At 43.9% G+C, this 15404-nt stretch overlaps 1 protein-coding gene across 2 annotated transcripts in view; it reads right to left on the reverse strand.

Annotated features, from left to right (window-relative positions):
* The window catches only part of Elp3 (elongator acetyltransferase complex subunit 3), a 62546-nt gene extending 51482 nt beyond the window's left edge, over positions 1-11064 (reverse strand). Inside the window, exons 1-5 of one of the 2 annotated variants that reach the window (XM_021181880.2) lie at positions 10912-11064; positions 8574-8673; positions 4404-4542; positions 1062-1132; positions 288-351 (exon numbers count right to left, since the gene is read on the reverse strand). In XM_021181880.2, the coding sequence (XP_021037539.1) occupies positions 288-351; positions 1062-1132; positions 4404-4542; positions 8574-8673; positions 10912-10987 (450 nt within the window). In that variant the 5' untranslated portion in view covers positions 10988-11064. The remainder of the gene's footprint in view (positions 1-287; positions 352-1061; positions 1133-4403; positions 4543-8573; positions 8674-10911) is intronic. The other variant, XM_021181881.2, reaches the window with a different exon arrangement.
* Positions 11065-15404: the final 4340 nt, after the last annotated feature.

Genomic DNA, 15404 nt, shown 5'->3' on the forward strand with positions numbered 1-15404 from the left:
TAAGGCTCTATGCCTCAAATTCTTCACCAAAATACAGACAGAATCATAGTATCTACCTTCCAAATCCTGCTGAAAGGCTTGGAGTGACAAACATTTGGGACAGAGGTTGGAAATAATGGTTAAGAAATGCTCAAGTCAGCATTTCTCCAGTGACTTGGCACATATACAGCACTCAAAGACACAGTGCAGATATTTGGCAAAAAGCTCTAGTCATGAAAAAAGGCAAACTTAGAAGAATGCTGGTACTTGTCACGCCACCCTCTGTCAGGACCAAGTCAAGGCTTTACCTCATAGCCCGTGTAAGACTGGGTTGAATACTCAAAATCGGAGTCAGGTCCTCCAGGGCAGTATCTGGACACAAGGACAGAACAGGAAGGGCAGATTGAAAACTCAGTTCAACAGGACATCCTGCCGCCCGTCAAGGCAGCCTCGCCCACCATCAAATCAAACTGCAGTCGACCTCCCAGCATTGTTCACCAACAAGCAAACAAGACAGCTCAGTGCAGAACGTGCCAACCAACACTCATGTCACAACACTGCAGTCACAGCTCCTATAGGCCTGACACGGGAGTCCAGCCGCCCAGCCTGGGTGACGCCATGCTTCCCCAGGACTTTGCTTTACCCAGGAAGTTTCCCTCCCATTTAATTCTCCTGCCCCCATCACACATGTGCTTCCATGAACTCTTCCCAGTTCCTCAGTTACAGAACCCCGACAGCTATTTATAGGAAGAACTGTAAAATGGTGGCTATCTCTCTGGTCCAAACCCGTTTGAATTTAATGCTGGCACCCACAGAGCTCATGTTTCCACATTATTTTCCTGAGGTATCAGGTGTCCACTGTCTCACGTTCATAACCTATGAGTGTGTCTCAGCACTGCACTATCTGATCAGTTTCGACAAGCTGAAACACCTTATCAAAGCTGCTGACTTAAGAGGCTGAGCTTTGGATCTTTCAGTCAGAGTTTTACCTATCATTAGCCTGTACTGACCAAGGCATTAGGGAATTCACTTACTAGTTTAACTGAAACACACATACACTGACTTATCAGAACCATACTTACATACATATATTCCCTGTAAAACTGATGTGTGGACATCTGTGGGGTTTGCACATCACAGCCACAACAGCAATCTATAAAAGAAAGACTAATTAAAAAGCTATCATTGAAAAATTAACAAAAATTTTACAGAGTGGTTACCCTAAGAGTGAAGGAGAGGAATGCAATTGGAGTGGTACATAAGGACATAAGGGTACTGAAGGACACATAAAGGCGCATAAAGGTCTTCAAGGTACAGAAGGGGCAGGCTGATGCGATCTGAGAAGAAACTGAGGGTCTCCCGCAAGACACCGATGATGCTGTATCATGAAGTCATGTTCTTTTTTATTGCTAATACTTAAACTGTTTCTATGAATTGCATGTCAGTTTTGTACTTAGTTTTATAGTAAATATGAAATAAGGTACCATTACTACTAATTTGTGATCCTAGACCTTGCACCCAGGGGCTTGAGCACTCTACCGCTAAGCTACAAGCCCAGCCCTGGGAATTAGCTTTTAAGGTCATCGTAATTCTTATTCTCCAAATATTTTGCTAAAATAGCCCACAAAGATCACTTTATATGATATTATATGTAAACCTAATCATTATTATTCAAATTGTACAGACACCCTAGATTTCAACATCCAAAACGGGAAGAGGAAGTCGGAAACCAGACTGATTTAGAATTTATGTGCAAAATCTCAGAGTCCTGCAGAGTCCAGGCTGGGTGGGGAATGTGCCTGCCTGAGAAAAGGGCTGGCAGCAGAGAGATCAAAGCTATAAGCTACTGACATGGGAGGTAGGTGACCACACAGATTCACACTAAGTCACATTAAGATTAACATAAGCTGGATTCCTATGGACAGAGAGGAAGTTGTAGACAAAGGACATGTAGACTGAGAAAGCCAGATGAAACCAGGGCTGAAGAAACTGAGCTACTGTTTTCCAAATAGTTGCCGACAGATAGATGGAGACACCTCAAAACAGATGGGAATGTGTTTATGTAAGTACACACGTGTGTAGAGTACCAAGGAGACAATGACCAGGCTCTAGTTATACAGACGCATTTGTTAAACCAAACTGAAAAACAATGGGCACTCTTCAGTGTGAAGGTAAAGAAATCAAGGAAAACCAGGGCAGGTGTGATCTGAGGCGCTGTGGCAACCAGACAAGCAGTGATTCTGAACTGAGATATTACTGCAGCAGGCAGGCTATGACTAGCTGACAGCAGGTGCACATGTTAGATTCCTATTTTTTTTTAAGTTTTTATGTGGTGTAAGTACCTGTTAGTAATGTATGTGTATCAGACTTAGCGCACATTGTGTGTAAAGATCGTGAAGTTCAGCTGTCCACAAGTATCAGAATCCAGGGGATCAGGCCACTGACATAGCCAACCAAGCCCTAGAAATACCACATCCTGATCCAGACAGCAGAGCAAACATGCTGTCACATCAGGAATACAGACTTCAACTCTGGAACTCCTTTTCCATCAGATCCTGGCCCAATTCCCCTGGCCTTTGGTTCTCAGAGCCTCAACCCCACTTCAGCCCCCTAATGCTTCAGAGTTCAGAACAGAGTGTACAGCATGGCCTCTATGTTTCTAAACTACCGAGCATGCTGTATCTAGAATAACTTTCGGAAAATCTACTCTGCTCATATCATCACTCTGCAGGTACCTGAAATAGTTTCCTGCTATTTGGTTTCTCTGTCAATTGCATGTGGTTGTTTATAAGCTAAGCCCTAGTTTTCTCAAATGAACGCAGCATGCAGGAAGCTGAGACAGTGTGAGTTCAAGGCAGTGTGGCCTATACAATGAGTCTATCTCAAAAAAAAAAAAAAAAAATCATTAGCCAACACCACACCCACTCCAGTGAAGTCTTCCTGTCAAGCCCAAAAGCTTGGAAGCAGTCCTGAGGCAAAAAGTTTCACAGAAACTTAGTCTCCTGGAGTCTTGGCATCCTGTAGCACGAATGCTCCAAACTTGTCCCTACATCAGTCAGTGGACGGATCTGTGTGCTTTCCTTCAATATAGTTTTATTGTAAGTGCCTCTAAGGATTGATTTTGACATATAGCTAAGTTAGATTAGCTTCCACCAGTGTTCCAATATCCTAGGAAATCATTGAGCCAACCTTGGGCTTTGAATTTTGTTAAGAATGCTACTCATTCAGACAAAAAGTCTCCAGTGTTGACAGAGATAGTGAGAGAAATCAGGCATTACAATTTACTGGAAATGAACTAGAAATCTCAGGGCTAGTTCTACAAAATAAACTTAGAATAACAGTCACTCCCATGTGCAGGAATTTACAATGGCCTAGGAAGAAGGAAGGTTGTGGTCTAAGAAGGAACTAGAGTAAATACTTAGAATAACAGCTGAGTCACTCCCATACACAGGAATTTAAAATGTCCTAGGGAGAAGGTGGATTATACAAAGACTAGAATTGGAACTATGGCAAGGACATAAAGCCCTTGTCCCTGGCTTCCAAGAATAAGCTGACCTTAGGTGGGGCTGCTTTTTATCCCAGTTGTAAACACTGTCTGGTTCCTGTCAGCTTTTATGTACCGCATTTCTCAGTTTTGGGTAAAGAGTCTTTTTGCATCGGGTAACCTCAATGTACCTTGGATGACCTTAATGTGTCACTTAACTTCCTTGATTTTTGTCTGTAATATAAGTCTGATGCTCACTTTGAGAAATCACACTCAGATTCAACATTCTCTCTGGTGTTCGTGTCTGTTTATCACCCCGCTGACTCTGAGTACCGGGACCCTGATTCTCCCTAAGGTTGAGGGGCCAACTGAGTCCAGTCCCTGGCAAGCCAAGTGAACTGTTGACAGTCTGTTGCACTTTCTGTCTGCACAGGCCATGCCCTTTGTGCACCCCCCCCCCCCACCCCGTGCCCTCTTTCCTATTCCTTTCTTGCTCCCAGCAACCTCTGAGCCTGATCCTCCCTGATCATATGAGCCTACTCACGGGTCAGGAAAGTGCCAAGCTTTCTGATGGGACTTTATTTTTTCCTTTTGCTGAGGAGCCCTATTCTCTGGGCACTCACAGTGCTCCCTATTGGGAGATTTGCTCCACCATCATCACAAATAAAACTACCCTGAATCGTTGGATGTCTTTCAGAAGTACCAACTGGAAGCTACCAGTTAAGAGGGTCAACAGCATTTGTCACACTGTAAGTAACCAAGCCTCGATCTTTAAAGACACTACAAAACCATGTACTCCTTTAAGCATCCTAGCTGGTGCACCTTTCAGCTTTGTGCACACCTCCTTCATTCAAACACACAGCATGACGACTTTAGGAGCCTGAGTCCTCCACTGCTGCCTCACTCCATGTATCAATATCTCATCAATTCAATCACTCACCCCACTGGCAGTCCTGACGGGCTTCGCCTTCAGTTTAGGAATCAAGATCTTCCGATAGTGAGGAGGGACTGCAGCGATGATATCCACCAGGCGGGGCTGGGACGAAAGGCCATACTTGGCAGCTGTCTTGGTTTTCATCCTAAAAGCAAAGCATTAAGTATTAATGTCTCCCACTCCTCTATCCCTTCACCAGGTGGCAAGAGTGGCCTAACAATCTGTGAATACTAGGAAATGGAAGTAAACCAGAACTGTGGGGCCCAGGACGACGGCACAGTGGAGGTCTCATTCCAAACTGCACCAAGCTTCCATCCTAGAGAACGACTCCGCCCCTACCCCTTCTCAGCCTCATTACTGACATTTGGGACTGTGTGCAGAAGGCTGACTAGACATTGCCACCTGTCTCCTGGGAAGGAATAACCCTGATCAAAAACTACTTTCCTATAGAAAATTCTATACAAAAGCAACATCAAAAACCAGAATACAAATCGTAGAATCTACCTTAACAAAACTTCATGTGGCCTCCTGACTTTAACACTATCTGTAACCTCAATAGTACCTTTCACTTGAATAATGACTTTAATTCCTAAACCCCACTCCCATTTTTATCTTGCTGTACACAGATTAGCTTTGGACTCAAAATCCTTCTATCTCCACTCCTGAATGCTGAGATTACAGGTATGCACCACCATGCCCAGATTATTCCTTTAATTTTCTCTGATTTGAACAGCTTTCTCTTTCTCTCTGCCCACTAGCCCAATCCCACTGGCCACACTGTCTAAAAATTAACCCACCCAGAAGTATCTGTGAGGTGCTCACTTTGTTCTCAACAACTGCTAATGAAATAGCCAGCACACACAGGCTACTACCAACATATGTGGTATGTCAGGTGACAACAGTCCTTTCATTCGATGCACCATAGCTATGACATCTCCTCTCCCCAAACACACACCACATACAACGGTTGCTTCCAGAATGCAGAAAGGACTTTTGTGAACATGAGCTAGGAAAATAGTTAGGGAAGGCAGACCCAGAAGAGCTTCTCAGACAGACAGTGTAGTCACAGTGATGACACTGTAAGACTCTGTAGAAAAAGCTGTACAATACTTTCATAGCCAAAAAGACCACTCATTCCTTTACACATGCTTTCTAAGCACAGTATTCAAGGGAAGGTTGGGTACGGGCATCTTCAGAAACAGAACTTGGTCTACAAGAGGCCACGAATGTGGAGACTGCACGCTCTTGCTCTCTCTCTCTCTCTCTCTCTCTCTCTCTCTCTCTCTCTGTGTGTGTGTGTGTGTGTGTGAGAGAGAGAGAGAGAGAGAGAGAGAGAGAGAGTATATATAAAGAGCAAATGCAGTTAAGAAATAAGCAGAGATGAATGACCACTCATTCAGGCGGTAACAAAGACTAGGGTATAAAAGAGGTCCTGCAGTAGAGATGGCTGTGATTAGATTAAGGGCACCAGAGAGTGCTCCTGGCACAGAGGTTCTTCCAAGGGGATAGAACCCCCACTGTGCCAATGGCTAGCCCCCACCCCCATGACTTACTTAGCCTCTCTACTTCTCAAACCACCCATGTTTTAGGAGAGGGTAACACCAGTATCTACCCCATACTGTTTCTTGTTAAATATGTGGGCGCGTGCCACAGCAGCAGTGTAGAATAGAGGTCAGAGGACAGCTTTGGGAGTTGATTTTCTCCATTCACCACACTTTTACCTACTAGTTCACCTTGTCAGCCCCTTGTGCTGACTAGTTTTATGTCAATTTGACACAAGCTAGAGTCCTCTAGGAGGAGGGAACCGCAGCTGAGAAAATGCCTCCATATGCTGGGGGCTGTAGGCAAGCCTATAGGGCATTTCCTTAATTAGTAATTGATGTGGAAGGCCCAGCTCATTGTGAGCTGGGTCACACCTATGGCCCTGGGTTCTACAAGAAAGCAGGCTGAGCAAGCCATGGGGAGCAAGCTAGTAAGCCACACCCCTCCCAGGCATCTACATCAGCTCCTGCCTCCAGCTTCATGCTTTAAGCTTCTGCCCTCACTTCCTGCAGTGACCAGAGTGACGGTAACCTGAGAGTTGTAAGACAAAGTGAACCCTTTCCTCCATAAATTTGTTGTTGTTGTTGTTTTATTTTTGGTTTTTCGAGGCAGGGTTTCTCTGTGCAGCCCTGGCTGTCCTGGAACTCACTCTATAGACCAGGCTAGCCTTGAACTCAGAAATCTACATGCCTCTGCCGTCCAAGTGCTGGGATTAAAGGCATGCGCTACCACTGCCCGGCCATAAATTGATTTTGGTCATGGTGTTTCATCATAGCTACAGAAAACCAAAGATAAGTTGGTACCAGGAGAGTGGAGTATTGCTGTGACAGATCTGTCCATGTTGTTTTGGGGAAGATTGTGGAAGGGCTTTGGAACTTTGGTCAAGAAAAGCCATTGAGCCAATGGGATGTTCTGTGGGAGCTTAAAAGGTAAGAGTGTTGAAAGCAGTGCAGATGGAGGAGGCCTGACTTGTGACGTTTCAGAGGGAAGCAAAGACCCTACCGGGTCTGTTTGTGTGACGAATCTGTGGTGCCTGGTCAGCTGGAGAATCAGGTGTGATTAGGAAGAGGCCAGCATTACTGAGGTGAAATCTTCTGGGGATAATGTCCTCAGAGTTAGCACATGCAAGTGTCTTTTGAGGTGGTCAAGGTTGTACCTTGTGCTGGCAGCTAAACCTAGTCATTGAAGCCATGGAGGCATCATGGACAGCAACTGAGACTTGGCACTGTGAGAGGTCAAGAGAGGCCACTGGAGAAGGTACAATCAGACTAGCAATGGAAATGCCATGATTGAAGGGGTCAGAGAAGCTGAAGCTTCACCATGAAGAGCCCAGGAGAGGCTACTGTTGAAGGTCTGGCCTAGTGCCAACACTGGAGATGCAGTACCAGAGGATGACCACAAAAAACACCAGCAGCTGTGGAGTCCGGCCAGTAGGAACCTAGAAGACTGTGTGTCCTGGAGAGGGCAGAGCTGGAGAAGAGGTACAAGCACCTTGGAGGAGCCCAGATGATTGTGAATGAATCCCAAACATTGGACATTCAATTATTTAACTGTAGGAGTTTGGATTTGCTTTGTTCAGATTGTGAAGAAAAGTAACTCAATTTCAGTTTTTTACAGGAGCCCAGAGTTGAGAGACTTTGAACTTTTAAAAGGGATTTTGGAGTTTTAAGAGACTGGATCTTTTAAAGATCTTATTAATCTGTTTGAATTGTAAGGATGACTGGACTTTCACGTTGTTTATGTTTAGACTGTGGTGTTAAGATGAATATACCATGTTGGGGGTAGATGAGTAAAGAAAGGTTCTAACTGAAAAGTGGTGTGTTTGTGTCTCAAGTTGACAAGGGGTCAGTTGTGCAGGCTAGTTTTATGTCAATATGACACAATTATAAGTATTGGAGCAGAGGAGGGCCTCAATAGAGAAAATGCCTCCACAAAACCGGGCTGTAGGCAAGCCTTTAAGACATTTTCTTAATTAGTGACTGATGGGGGAGGGCCTAGCCCACTGTGGGTGGTGCGATCCCTGGGCTGGTGATCTTGGGTTCTAACAGAAAGCAGGTTAGGCAAGCTATATGAAACAAGCAACGCTCTTCCATGGCCTCTGCATCGGCTCCTGCTTCTAGGTTCCTTCCCTGTTTGAATTCTTGCCCTGACTTCTCTCTCTGATGGACTGCTATTACCTGGAAGTATAAATTGAAATAAACCTTTTCCTGCCCAAGTTGCTTTAGTGTTTCATCAGAGTGGTCACTCTAACTAGGACACCTTTCCTTCGGTTTCTGTGACCCGCAGTGCACTACTGACAGTGCCTGGGGTACTGAAAGTGCCAAGTAAGGCCAGAGACAATTAGAGTCAGAGGCTCCAGCACAATTGTGTCACCGTGAAACACGTGACAAGGCAGGAAACTATAATTCTCAACCACTACACAGAAAACAGGTAGCTTTAGGTCAGTTCGCAGAACAGCTCTACTGCCAGGCACAGCAGGGCATGCCAGGAATTCCAGTGCTTGGGAGGCTTAGGCAAGAAGAATGCCTTGAATTTGAGGCCAGCTTGGGATACAAAATGAGACCCTGTGTCAAGACAGATCAACCCTTACTTAAGGACACGACGGCAAGACTGCCCTTCTATAGATCCACTTACTTATTTAGATCGACATCTTTCCCCTGCTCGTGAGCTTCAACCAGCTGCTTGATAACGTCTCCTATAGTCAGCATCATCAGCTCAGCCGGGCTGAGGTCCCCTGCAGAGAATATTTCAACCACAGAGTCTCACCATTCAGTCTTTTTAACATTTATTTATTTGTACATGCAACAAAATTTTAAGTGTGTCAGTCAGGAGCCTCTTGAGTGTTGAGATTACAGTACGTACTATCTGGCCTGGCCTATCTAAGGATCTAGCTGCATTTCTAAGCTACTGTCTGCTGACCTGCATGATCCTGTCTTGGCAGCCCCCTCTCATCCACAGACACAGGAGATGCTCGCATGATTGCCACATCATCCTACTGTCAATCACAAATGACTCATGCAAGAATAAGCAACCCATCCAAGCCAGAAAAATCTCAGTTCTTTTCGTCAAGGGTCAGGAGAGCCCATCTTTTACCAGCTGACAACAGTGGTGCGCTGTGTTAGCTTGGGTGATGGCAGCAAACATGCCTCCTGCCTGCTGGTGTGAAAAAGAAAGAAGTCATCATAGGAGTATGGATAAGAATGCCATGGAAGTCACCCATTTAAAACTCACGATGACACTATAAAGTTGGTATTGTCGTCCTATTTTATACATGTAAAACTGGATCAAAGCAAGTTCAGATGTCATTGTAAAGGGCAGGGTTAGATCTCAGGTCCAGGTCTTTTCACCATATTGTGCACTGTGTACTCCACCGACTTAATGAGGCAAAGCTAATACATACCAAACAATGAGAGAGAAGTCTATGGATAGCCAAAGACTAAGTGATTTCCCAGCATTCTCAGTTCTACAAAGGTGCCTCAGAGGCTATGTAACAGGTGGACTTGGGGTATGGGGTGAGCACAGAAGATGAGATATCACCCTGCCAACTTGCATATCCATACATCTCCATCTATCTGAGTGTGTGTGTATGTGCATGCGTGTGTGTGTGTGTGTGCACACACATGCATATGTATTAAGACCACTGCAACTCTGCTTTCTTCTTTCTACATTAAAAACTTCTGCATAAGACTTCATTTAGAGAGTAAGAGGCTGGGCTGACAAAAATAAAAGATCTGAATACTACTTGGGCAAACCAGTAAGAAGTACTTCATGGAGGAAATAGAATTAGCATCATTAAAGAAAGGTCAGGGTATAAACCAAGGAACAACAAGATGGAACAAGGCTAGGCATAAGAACTAGCTATTCTGATGAAAGGAGATCTATCTAACTTAACCACAGGTTGCCTGAGCAGGGTTCAGTAAGTAGACAATACACTGGCCACTAGGCAAAGGCATTAAACATAACAGTAGAAAAAAAAAAAAGATTCAATCAATGTAGATGATAAACAAAAGCCAGATCTACACACATGAAAACTTCAGATTGAGTCCCTGCCCCCATGTTCGAAGCTGGGCCACATTCATGCCCGTAAAGTGGGAACCATGGAGGAGAGGGCAAGGGTCTATGACAGGCTGGCTGGGGCTTGCTGACTGCCAGCCTAGGAATGAACATGTTACAGTAAAGTAAGATCAAACGAATCTAGTGCATGTTGTGTTTCATGTGACAAGAATATAGAACATGTCTAGAAGGGCAGTTCCAGTTAGTGCCAAGAGCGGTGACCAACACCGCACTGACTTTTCATTTGATGCTTCCGGTGTCACAGGCAGCTCCTCACACTAAGTACAAACTTTGGCTGGAAAAGTTAACCAAACCTCAGCTTTTTCGAGCATGAAATGACAACACGTCTTCAAAATGACTGGGAAAGGCTCAATACCCAGCTATTATTCTGACAACCAATAGTATTATTATCAGACCAACTGTTCAAGGGCAGTACAGAGTTAAGAATGGAATCTATTGCAAATACTATAGATTAAAAAAAAATAAAAAAAAAAAGACTTCATCCTGTTGAAAAAAAAAAAAAACCGCAGAGTTACTCCCGACTACTCCGGAGGTAAAATAAATGCGAGTAAGTCACGTAAAGCTATTGCACAAACTGCACGGACAATCTCTACATTAAGGAGGCCTTTCCTACTTTAAGATTTAAAACAAAAAACAAACAAAAAAAAAAAACTTAAATAAACACGTCCAGTAAGTTACCACAGATTAACCTGCAACTCAACACCGTATCTCCTCTGAAACTTATCTTGGAATAGCAGTACCGTTTACCCATCTACACAAAAGACAACAAGTAGTCTCTTCCAAAGGGGAAGAGAGAAAGGGGCTGTTTTACAAAGGACAGATAGGAAGGGAGGCCCGCCAACCGGGGACCCGCGGGCCCAGACCATGCAGTAATTCCCATGAAAAATTGAGCTTGAACCTGTGATCTCAGAGAATCCACTTCCTCCCTTGCGCCCTTGTCCCACGTATTTTGCACCTTTCCTCTTTTGCCTCATCTCTGCGCTGGCGTAGCAAGATGCCACCACGTTACCGCGGTTCAGAAGGCGGAGAAACTTAGCAACCGTAAAGCCGCCCGGGACTGTCGTGAAAACACAGCGACTGTACCATAAAGCTCTTCCCAGAAGGCGGAGCGCGGAGCCCCGCCCTGTCTAGGTGGCATCTCCGGGCTTTCCCAGACTGGGAGGGGATGTGCACAGTGATTTAGTGGGGAGTTGGAGAATTCCTCGGGACTAGAAAGGTGGATCTGGGAAGTAACGATAGAACTGTTTAGACGCTTCTCCAAGAAGCTGGGACGAGAGTGAATTGTAACCAGAGTTCCTTAAGCAAAAGCCTGGGCTTTGACAACTTCTGCAAGAGGGGCTGGGCCACTTGTCCCTAGTATAGCCAACAATGTTGACATAAAGGAGACCAGATCCCCCTCCCACTAACACCCGGGGTGTTGACATAAGTTTTTTTTTTTTTGTTTGTTTTTGTTTTTTGTTTTTTTTTTTTTTTTTAAGTTATGGAAAATTTGAGGGCAGGAGAGAAGAGGTATGTTTAAACAGTCCTGGGTTAAGATATGGTCTAGTTGATCATTATCTCAGTTCTGGTTTTCAAGGTGGTCAAAGTCTTTATCGCTGCATCCCTTCGGGAGATCCATCTAGATCCTACAAGGTGAGATCATTCAGTGCTCCAAGGTGCAGCCCTGATGAATAATAGTCCTTATATAGGCAGGAGCCTAGCCTTTGAGACTTTGTTTTCTCCGGACTCAAGGTGACTGCAGGTTTAGGACGATTAATCTTTGTACCTTCAGCCAAAATAAAGGAGACAGATAGACACAAAATGAAGACAGATACCAGACCTTTATCTTGCATTTTGTTACTTGTCTAAGTGACTATTTCAAGAATTTTGGAAGTGAGTAGCGCTTGTGTGGGGACTTGGGAGCTCAGATACACCACACATAGAGATGGGATAGAAATCCCACATACCATGAACATTAAACCTTCAGTGTGATAACGCTAAGTTCTGATTTCCGTAAAAGACAGCAAACAAGAAGCAAGTATCAGTTTGATCGTTCAGGCTTTGCAGCCTAGAGGATTCCTGGGTCTCTGATTTTTCTTGATGACAATCTTGAAAACACTAGGTGAGACATCATGTACAAAATTTTGCAACATCTGGAGATGGGACTTGGAATAACTTTTTCTTGAAACCCTTCCATGACCTCCTTTGTCTGCGGACCAATGATTAAGAATCCTTGGTATTAATAAAGAATGGAAGGTGTGATGTTTCAAGTTTCTTATTACCCAGTAGAGTTGACGTAGCTCTGACTTGGGTGTCACCACTACACTGAAACTGTCCTGGTCAAGACTGGGACTTTTCAGTGTACCAAATTATCTTAATACCACCCTCCTGCCAACAAAACTAACTTCCCTGAAAATATTTTTTAGATAAGGGCCCCCACTCTAGAATTTTCAATCATTATTATTATTTCAGTCTCTTATAGATATCTCTGTCTCACTTCAAGCTAATAATGGTCTTATTGATCCTGTCTCTTTCTAGCGGTTCTGTAGTTCCACGGTCTTTAAATATCACCTCTCTACTCTCAGATTTATAGTTCAACCTCAGCTTCTTCCCTATTTGACATCTTGGTAGAAAGCAGAAATCCTCTGTGACTCTGTGCTGGTTAGTCTTATGTCAATTTGACACATAGACTAGAGTTATCTGGAGGGAGGGGAAACTCAATTGAGGAAAGACAGTCATAAAATCTGAGTGTAAGGCATTTTCTTAAGTAGAGATTGAAGTCGGAGGGCCCAGTCCATTGTGGAAGGTGCCTTCTGGGGATGGGGATGGTCCTGGGTTCTATAAGAAAGCAGGCTGAACAAGCGAGGGGCTTCTACATCAGCTCCTGCCTCCAGGTTCCTTCTCTGAGTTCCTACTCTGGCTTCCTTCAGTAATGAACTATGATGTGGAAGCCAAATAAGCCCTTTCCTCTCCAAGTTTCTTTTGGTCATGGTGTTTTATCTCAGTGACAGAAAAAAAAAATACTGCCAAAGCAGACTACAATGTCATCAAAGTTTGGGAACCACTAAGTAAGGCAAGAGATTATGGCATCTCAAATCAGGATGGAAAGCCATGGAAGTGCTAAGACTTGTTCAGATTCTGAAAATGTTTTTTTTATGATTTCCACAAATCTTCCACTCAGTGTGGGAAAAACAAAAGAGACCTTGACACTCAGTATGAGATCTCAGCTTTTGGATCAAGGAAGGGGAATAATGTAGTTGTTATCTGATATGAAGTGTTTCAGGGGGGCTGGCTTTGGATCTGATTTGAGATGCCTGGTGAGTGGCAAACCATGAGAAGTGTGCTTGAGGTCCCAGTTGAGAGCTTTAGGTGTATGGTGGAGTTTAAAGTTGTGAAACATGGTAAAAGAAGTAAAGAATATCCCATTATTATCAGATCAGAGACAAGACTAATAACTAGCAAGAAAACTGGCCAGACATCTAGGGTGGGGGGAGAAAACCAGCAGAGAGTGGGGGACCTAGAAGCCAAGAGAACGATGTTAAGAAGCAGAGAGTTATCAACTGTGTCACATTCTGTAGATGAGTCAAGGAAGATGAAGATTGTATTGATCAGGAGCCTTGGGAGACCTTGATGAGAACAGTTTTGGGGAAGAAGAAGAGGCCCAGCTCCATTGGAGTAGGTTTATGTAATCACCAATCTTGGTTATCAACTTGACACAGTTGGAAGAGGGAAATTCAACTGAAGAATTGTTTCTATCATATTGGCCTGTGGGGCATTTTCTTGATTGCTAACTGATGGAGGGGGACCTAGCTCAACTGCATGGTACCATCTCTGAGCAGATGGGCCTGGCTGTGTAAGAAAGATAACTGACTATGAACCTGGGAGCAAGTCAGTCGACAGCATCCCTTCGCTGTTTCTGCTTTACTTCCTGCTCGAACTCCTGCCCTGACTTTTCTCAATTCTGGACTGTGGTCTAAAAGTGTAAGCCAAAGAAACCCTTTCCTCCTGAAGTTGCTTTTTGGATAGGATTTTTATTGCAGCCACAGAACACAAACTAGGATAGTTCATAAAAGGTACATAGGAGAAGGTTGGGTGAGTTCAGATAATTTTGAGGAGATTTGTCACAAGGAAGGACAGATAAATGGGGTGGTAGCTAGTAAAGGATCTGAGGACAAGGGTGTGATTCAAAATGGCAGTGGCTTTGCATATGGATCCAGTGGAGAGGGGAGGGCAGGTGTGGTGGATTAAGAAGAGGAAGTGTTCTGTTTAATTATGTGGTTGAAGAGACTCATGGGATCTGATGCAGAAGAGAAGACAAGTTCTCTTTTGACGGACACTTGGATGGTTCATCTATAAACATGCTGGAGTGCAGAGCAGTGACTGGGTAGGGCACGGTGGTGGCTTTGATACTTTCATTGAGTTCCATGGGAATCCATCCTGGCAGAGTAACCAGACTTCTAATCAACCTGACATTAGTGTCCATGTACAGTTCCAGGTGCTAAGGCTGCCATAAAGAACCCAGGTATCAGCTGGGCAGTGGTGGCCCACGCCTTTAATCCCAGCACTTGGGAGGCAGAGGCAGGTGGATTTCTGAGTTCGAGGCCAGTCTGGTCTACAAAGTGTGTTCCAGGACAGCCAGGGCTACACAGAGAAACCCTGTCTCGAAAAACAAAACAAACAGAAGCCAGTTATTTTTAACAGCTCCCAGCCTACTTTAAAGTGATCTAATAGCACTTCTGAATATAGTTAGCCATTGAGGCTTGAAAATCGCCAGGAGAGGGCAGGCTAAGCATGCATTGTATGACTGTATGTGGTGATCTTGTGATATTCATGTTGATTGTCTCTGTTGTGAAGTTTATATTGGCAAAAGTATAAAAAGAAAGTGCAGAACATGTAAGGGGGAAGGTCTCTGAAATTCATATTTCTATTTCAGTATCTTGCTTATGTAGGGAAGACCCGTTTTGTTAAAAATTCAAAGCAATTTTTGAGATACTGTAAATATTTATCTTTAATTCTGCCCACATTTTAATTTTGTTACTTTCTGACCACACACAGACACACACCTAGAGTCCCTGAGCATTGTGTAGTAATGATCAAATTGATGACCAGAAATAACAGTCTGCAGCTGGAGGTTGAAATAATTCAGTTTCCCCTGTACTCGGTTTGATCAACAGAGTAGCCAGTCTTTGTAAGGAAGAAGGTTTTATTTTCTGCTCTCTGCTATTAGGTGGCACTCTAAAAACATTTGTTTTTTGTTTTTTTAAATGTAAGGATTTTTGTAAGTTCAACACCAGGCTTGGCTACATACTGAGACCCTGTCTTAAAAGAAAACAGATACATTAAAAAATAAATAAATAAATAAATAAATAAATAAATAAATAAATAACTATGTAAAAAAACAGGCTGGAGAGA

The sequence above is a fragment of the Mus caroli genome, unplaced genomic scaffold, assembly GCF_978045245.1.
Source record: "Mus caroli unplaced genomic scaffold, Mus_caroli_1 scaffold_12, whole genome shotgun sequence".
Classification (NCBI taxonomy): domain Eukaryota; kingdom Metazoa; phylum Chordata; class Mammalia; order Rodentia; family Muridae; genus Mus; species Mus caroli.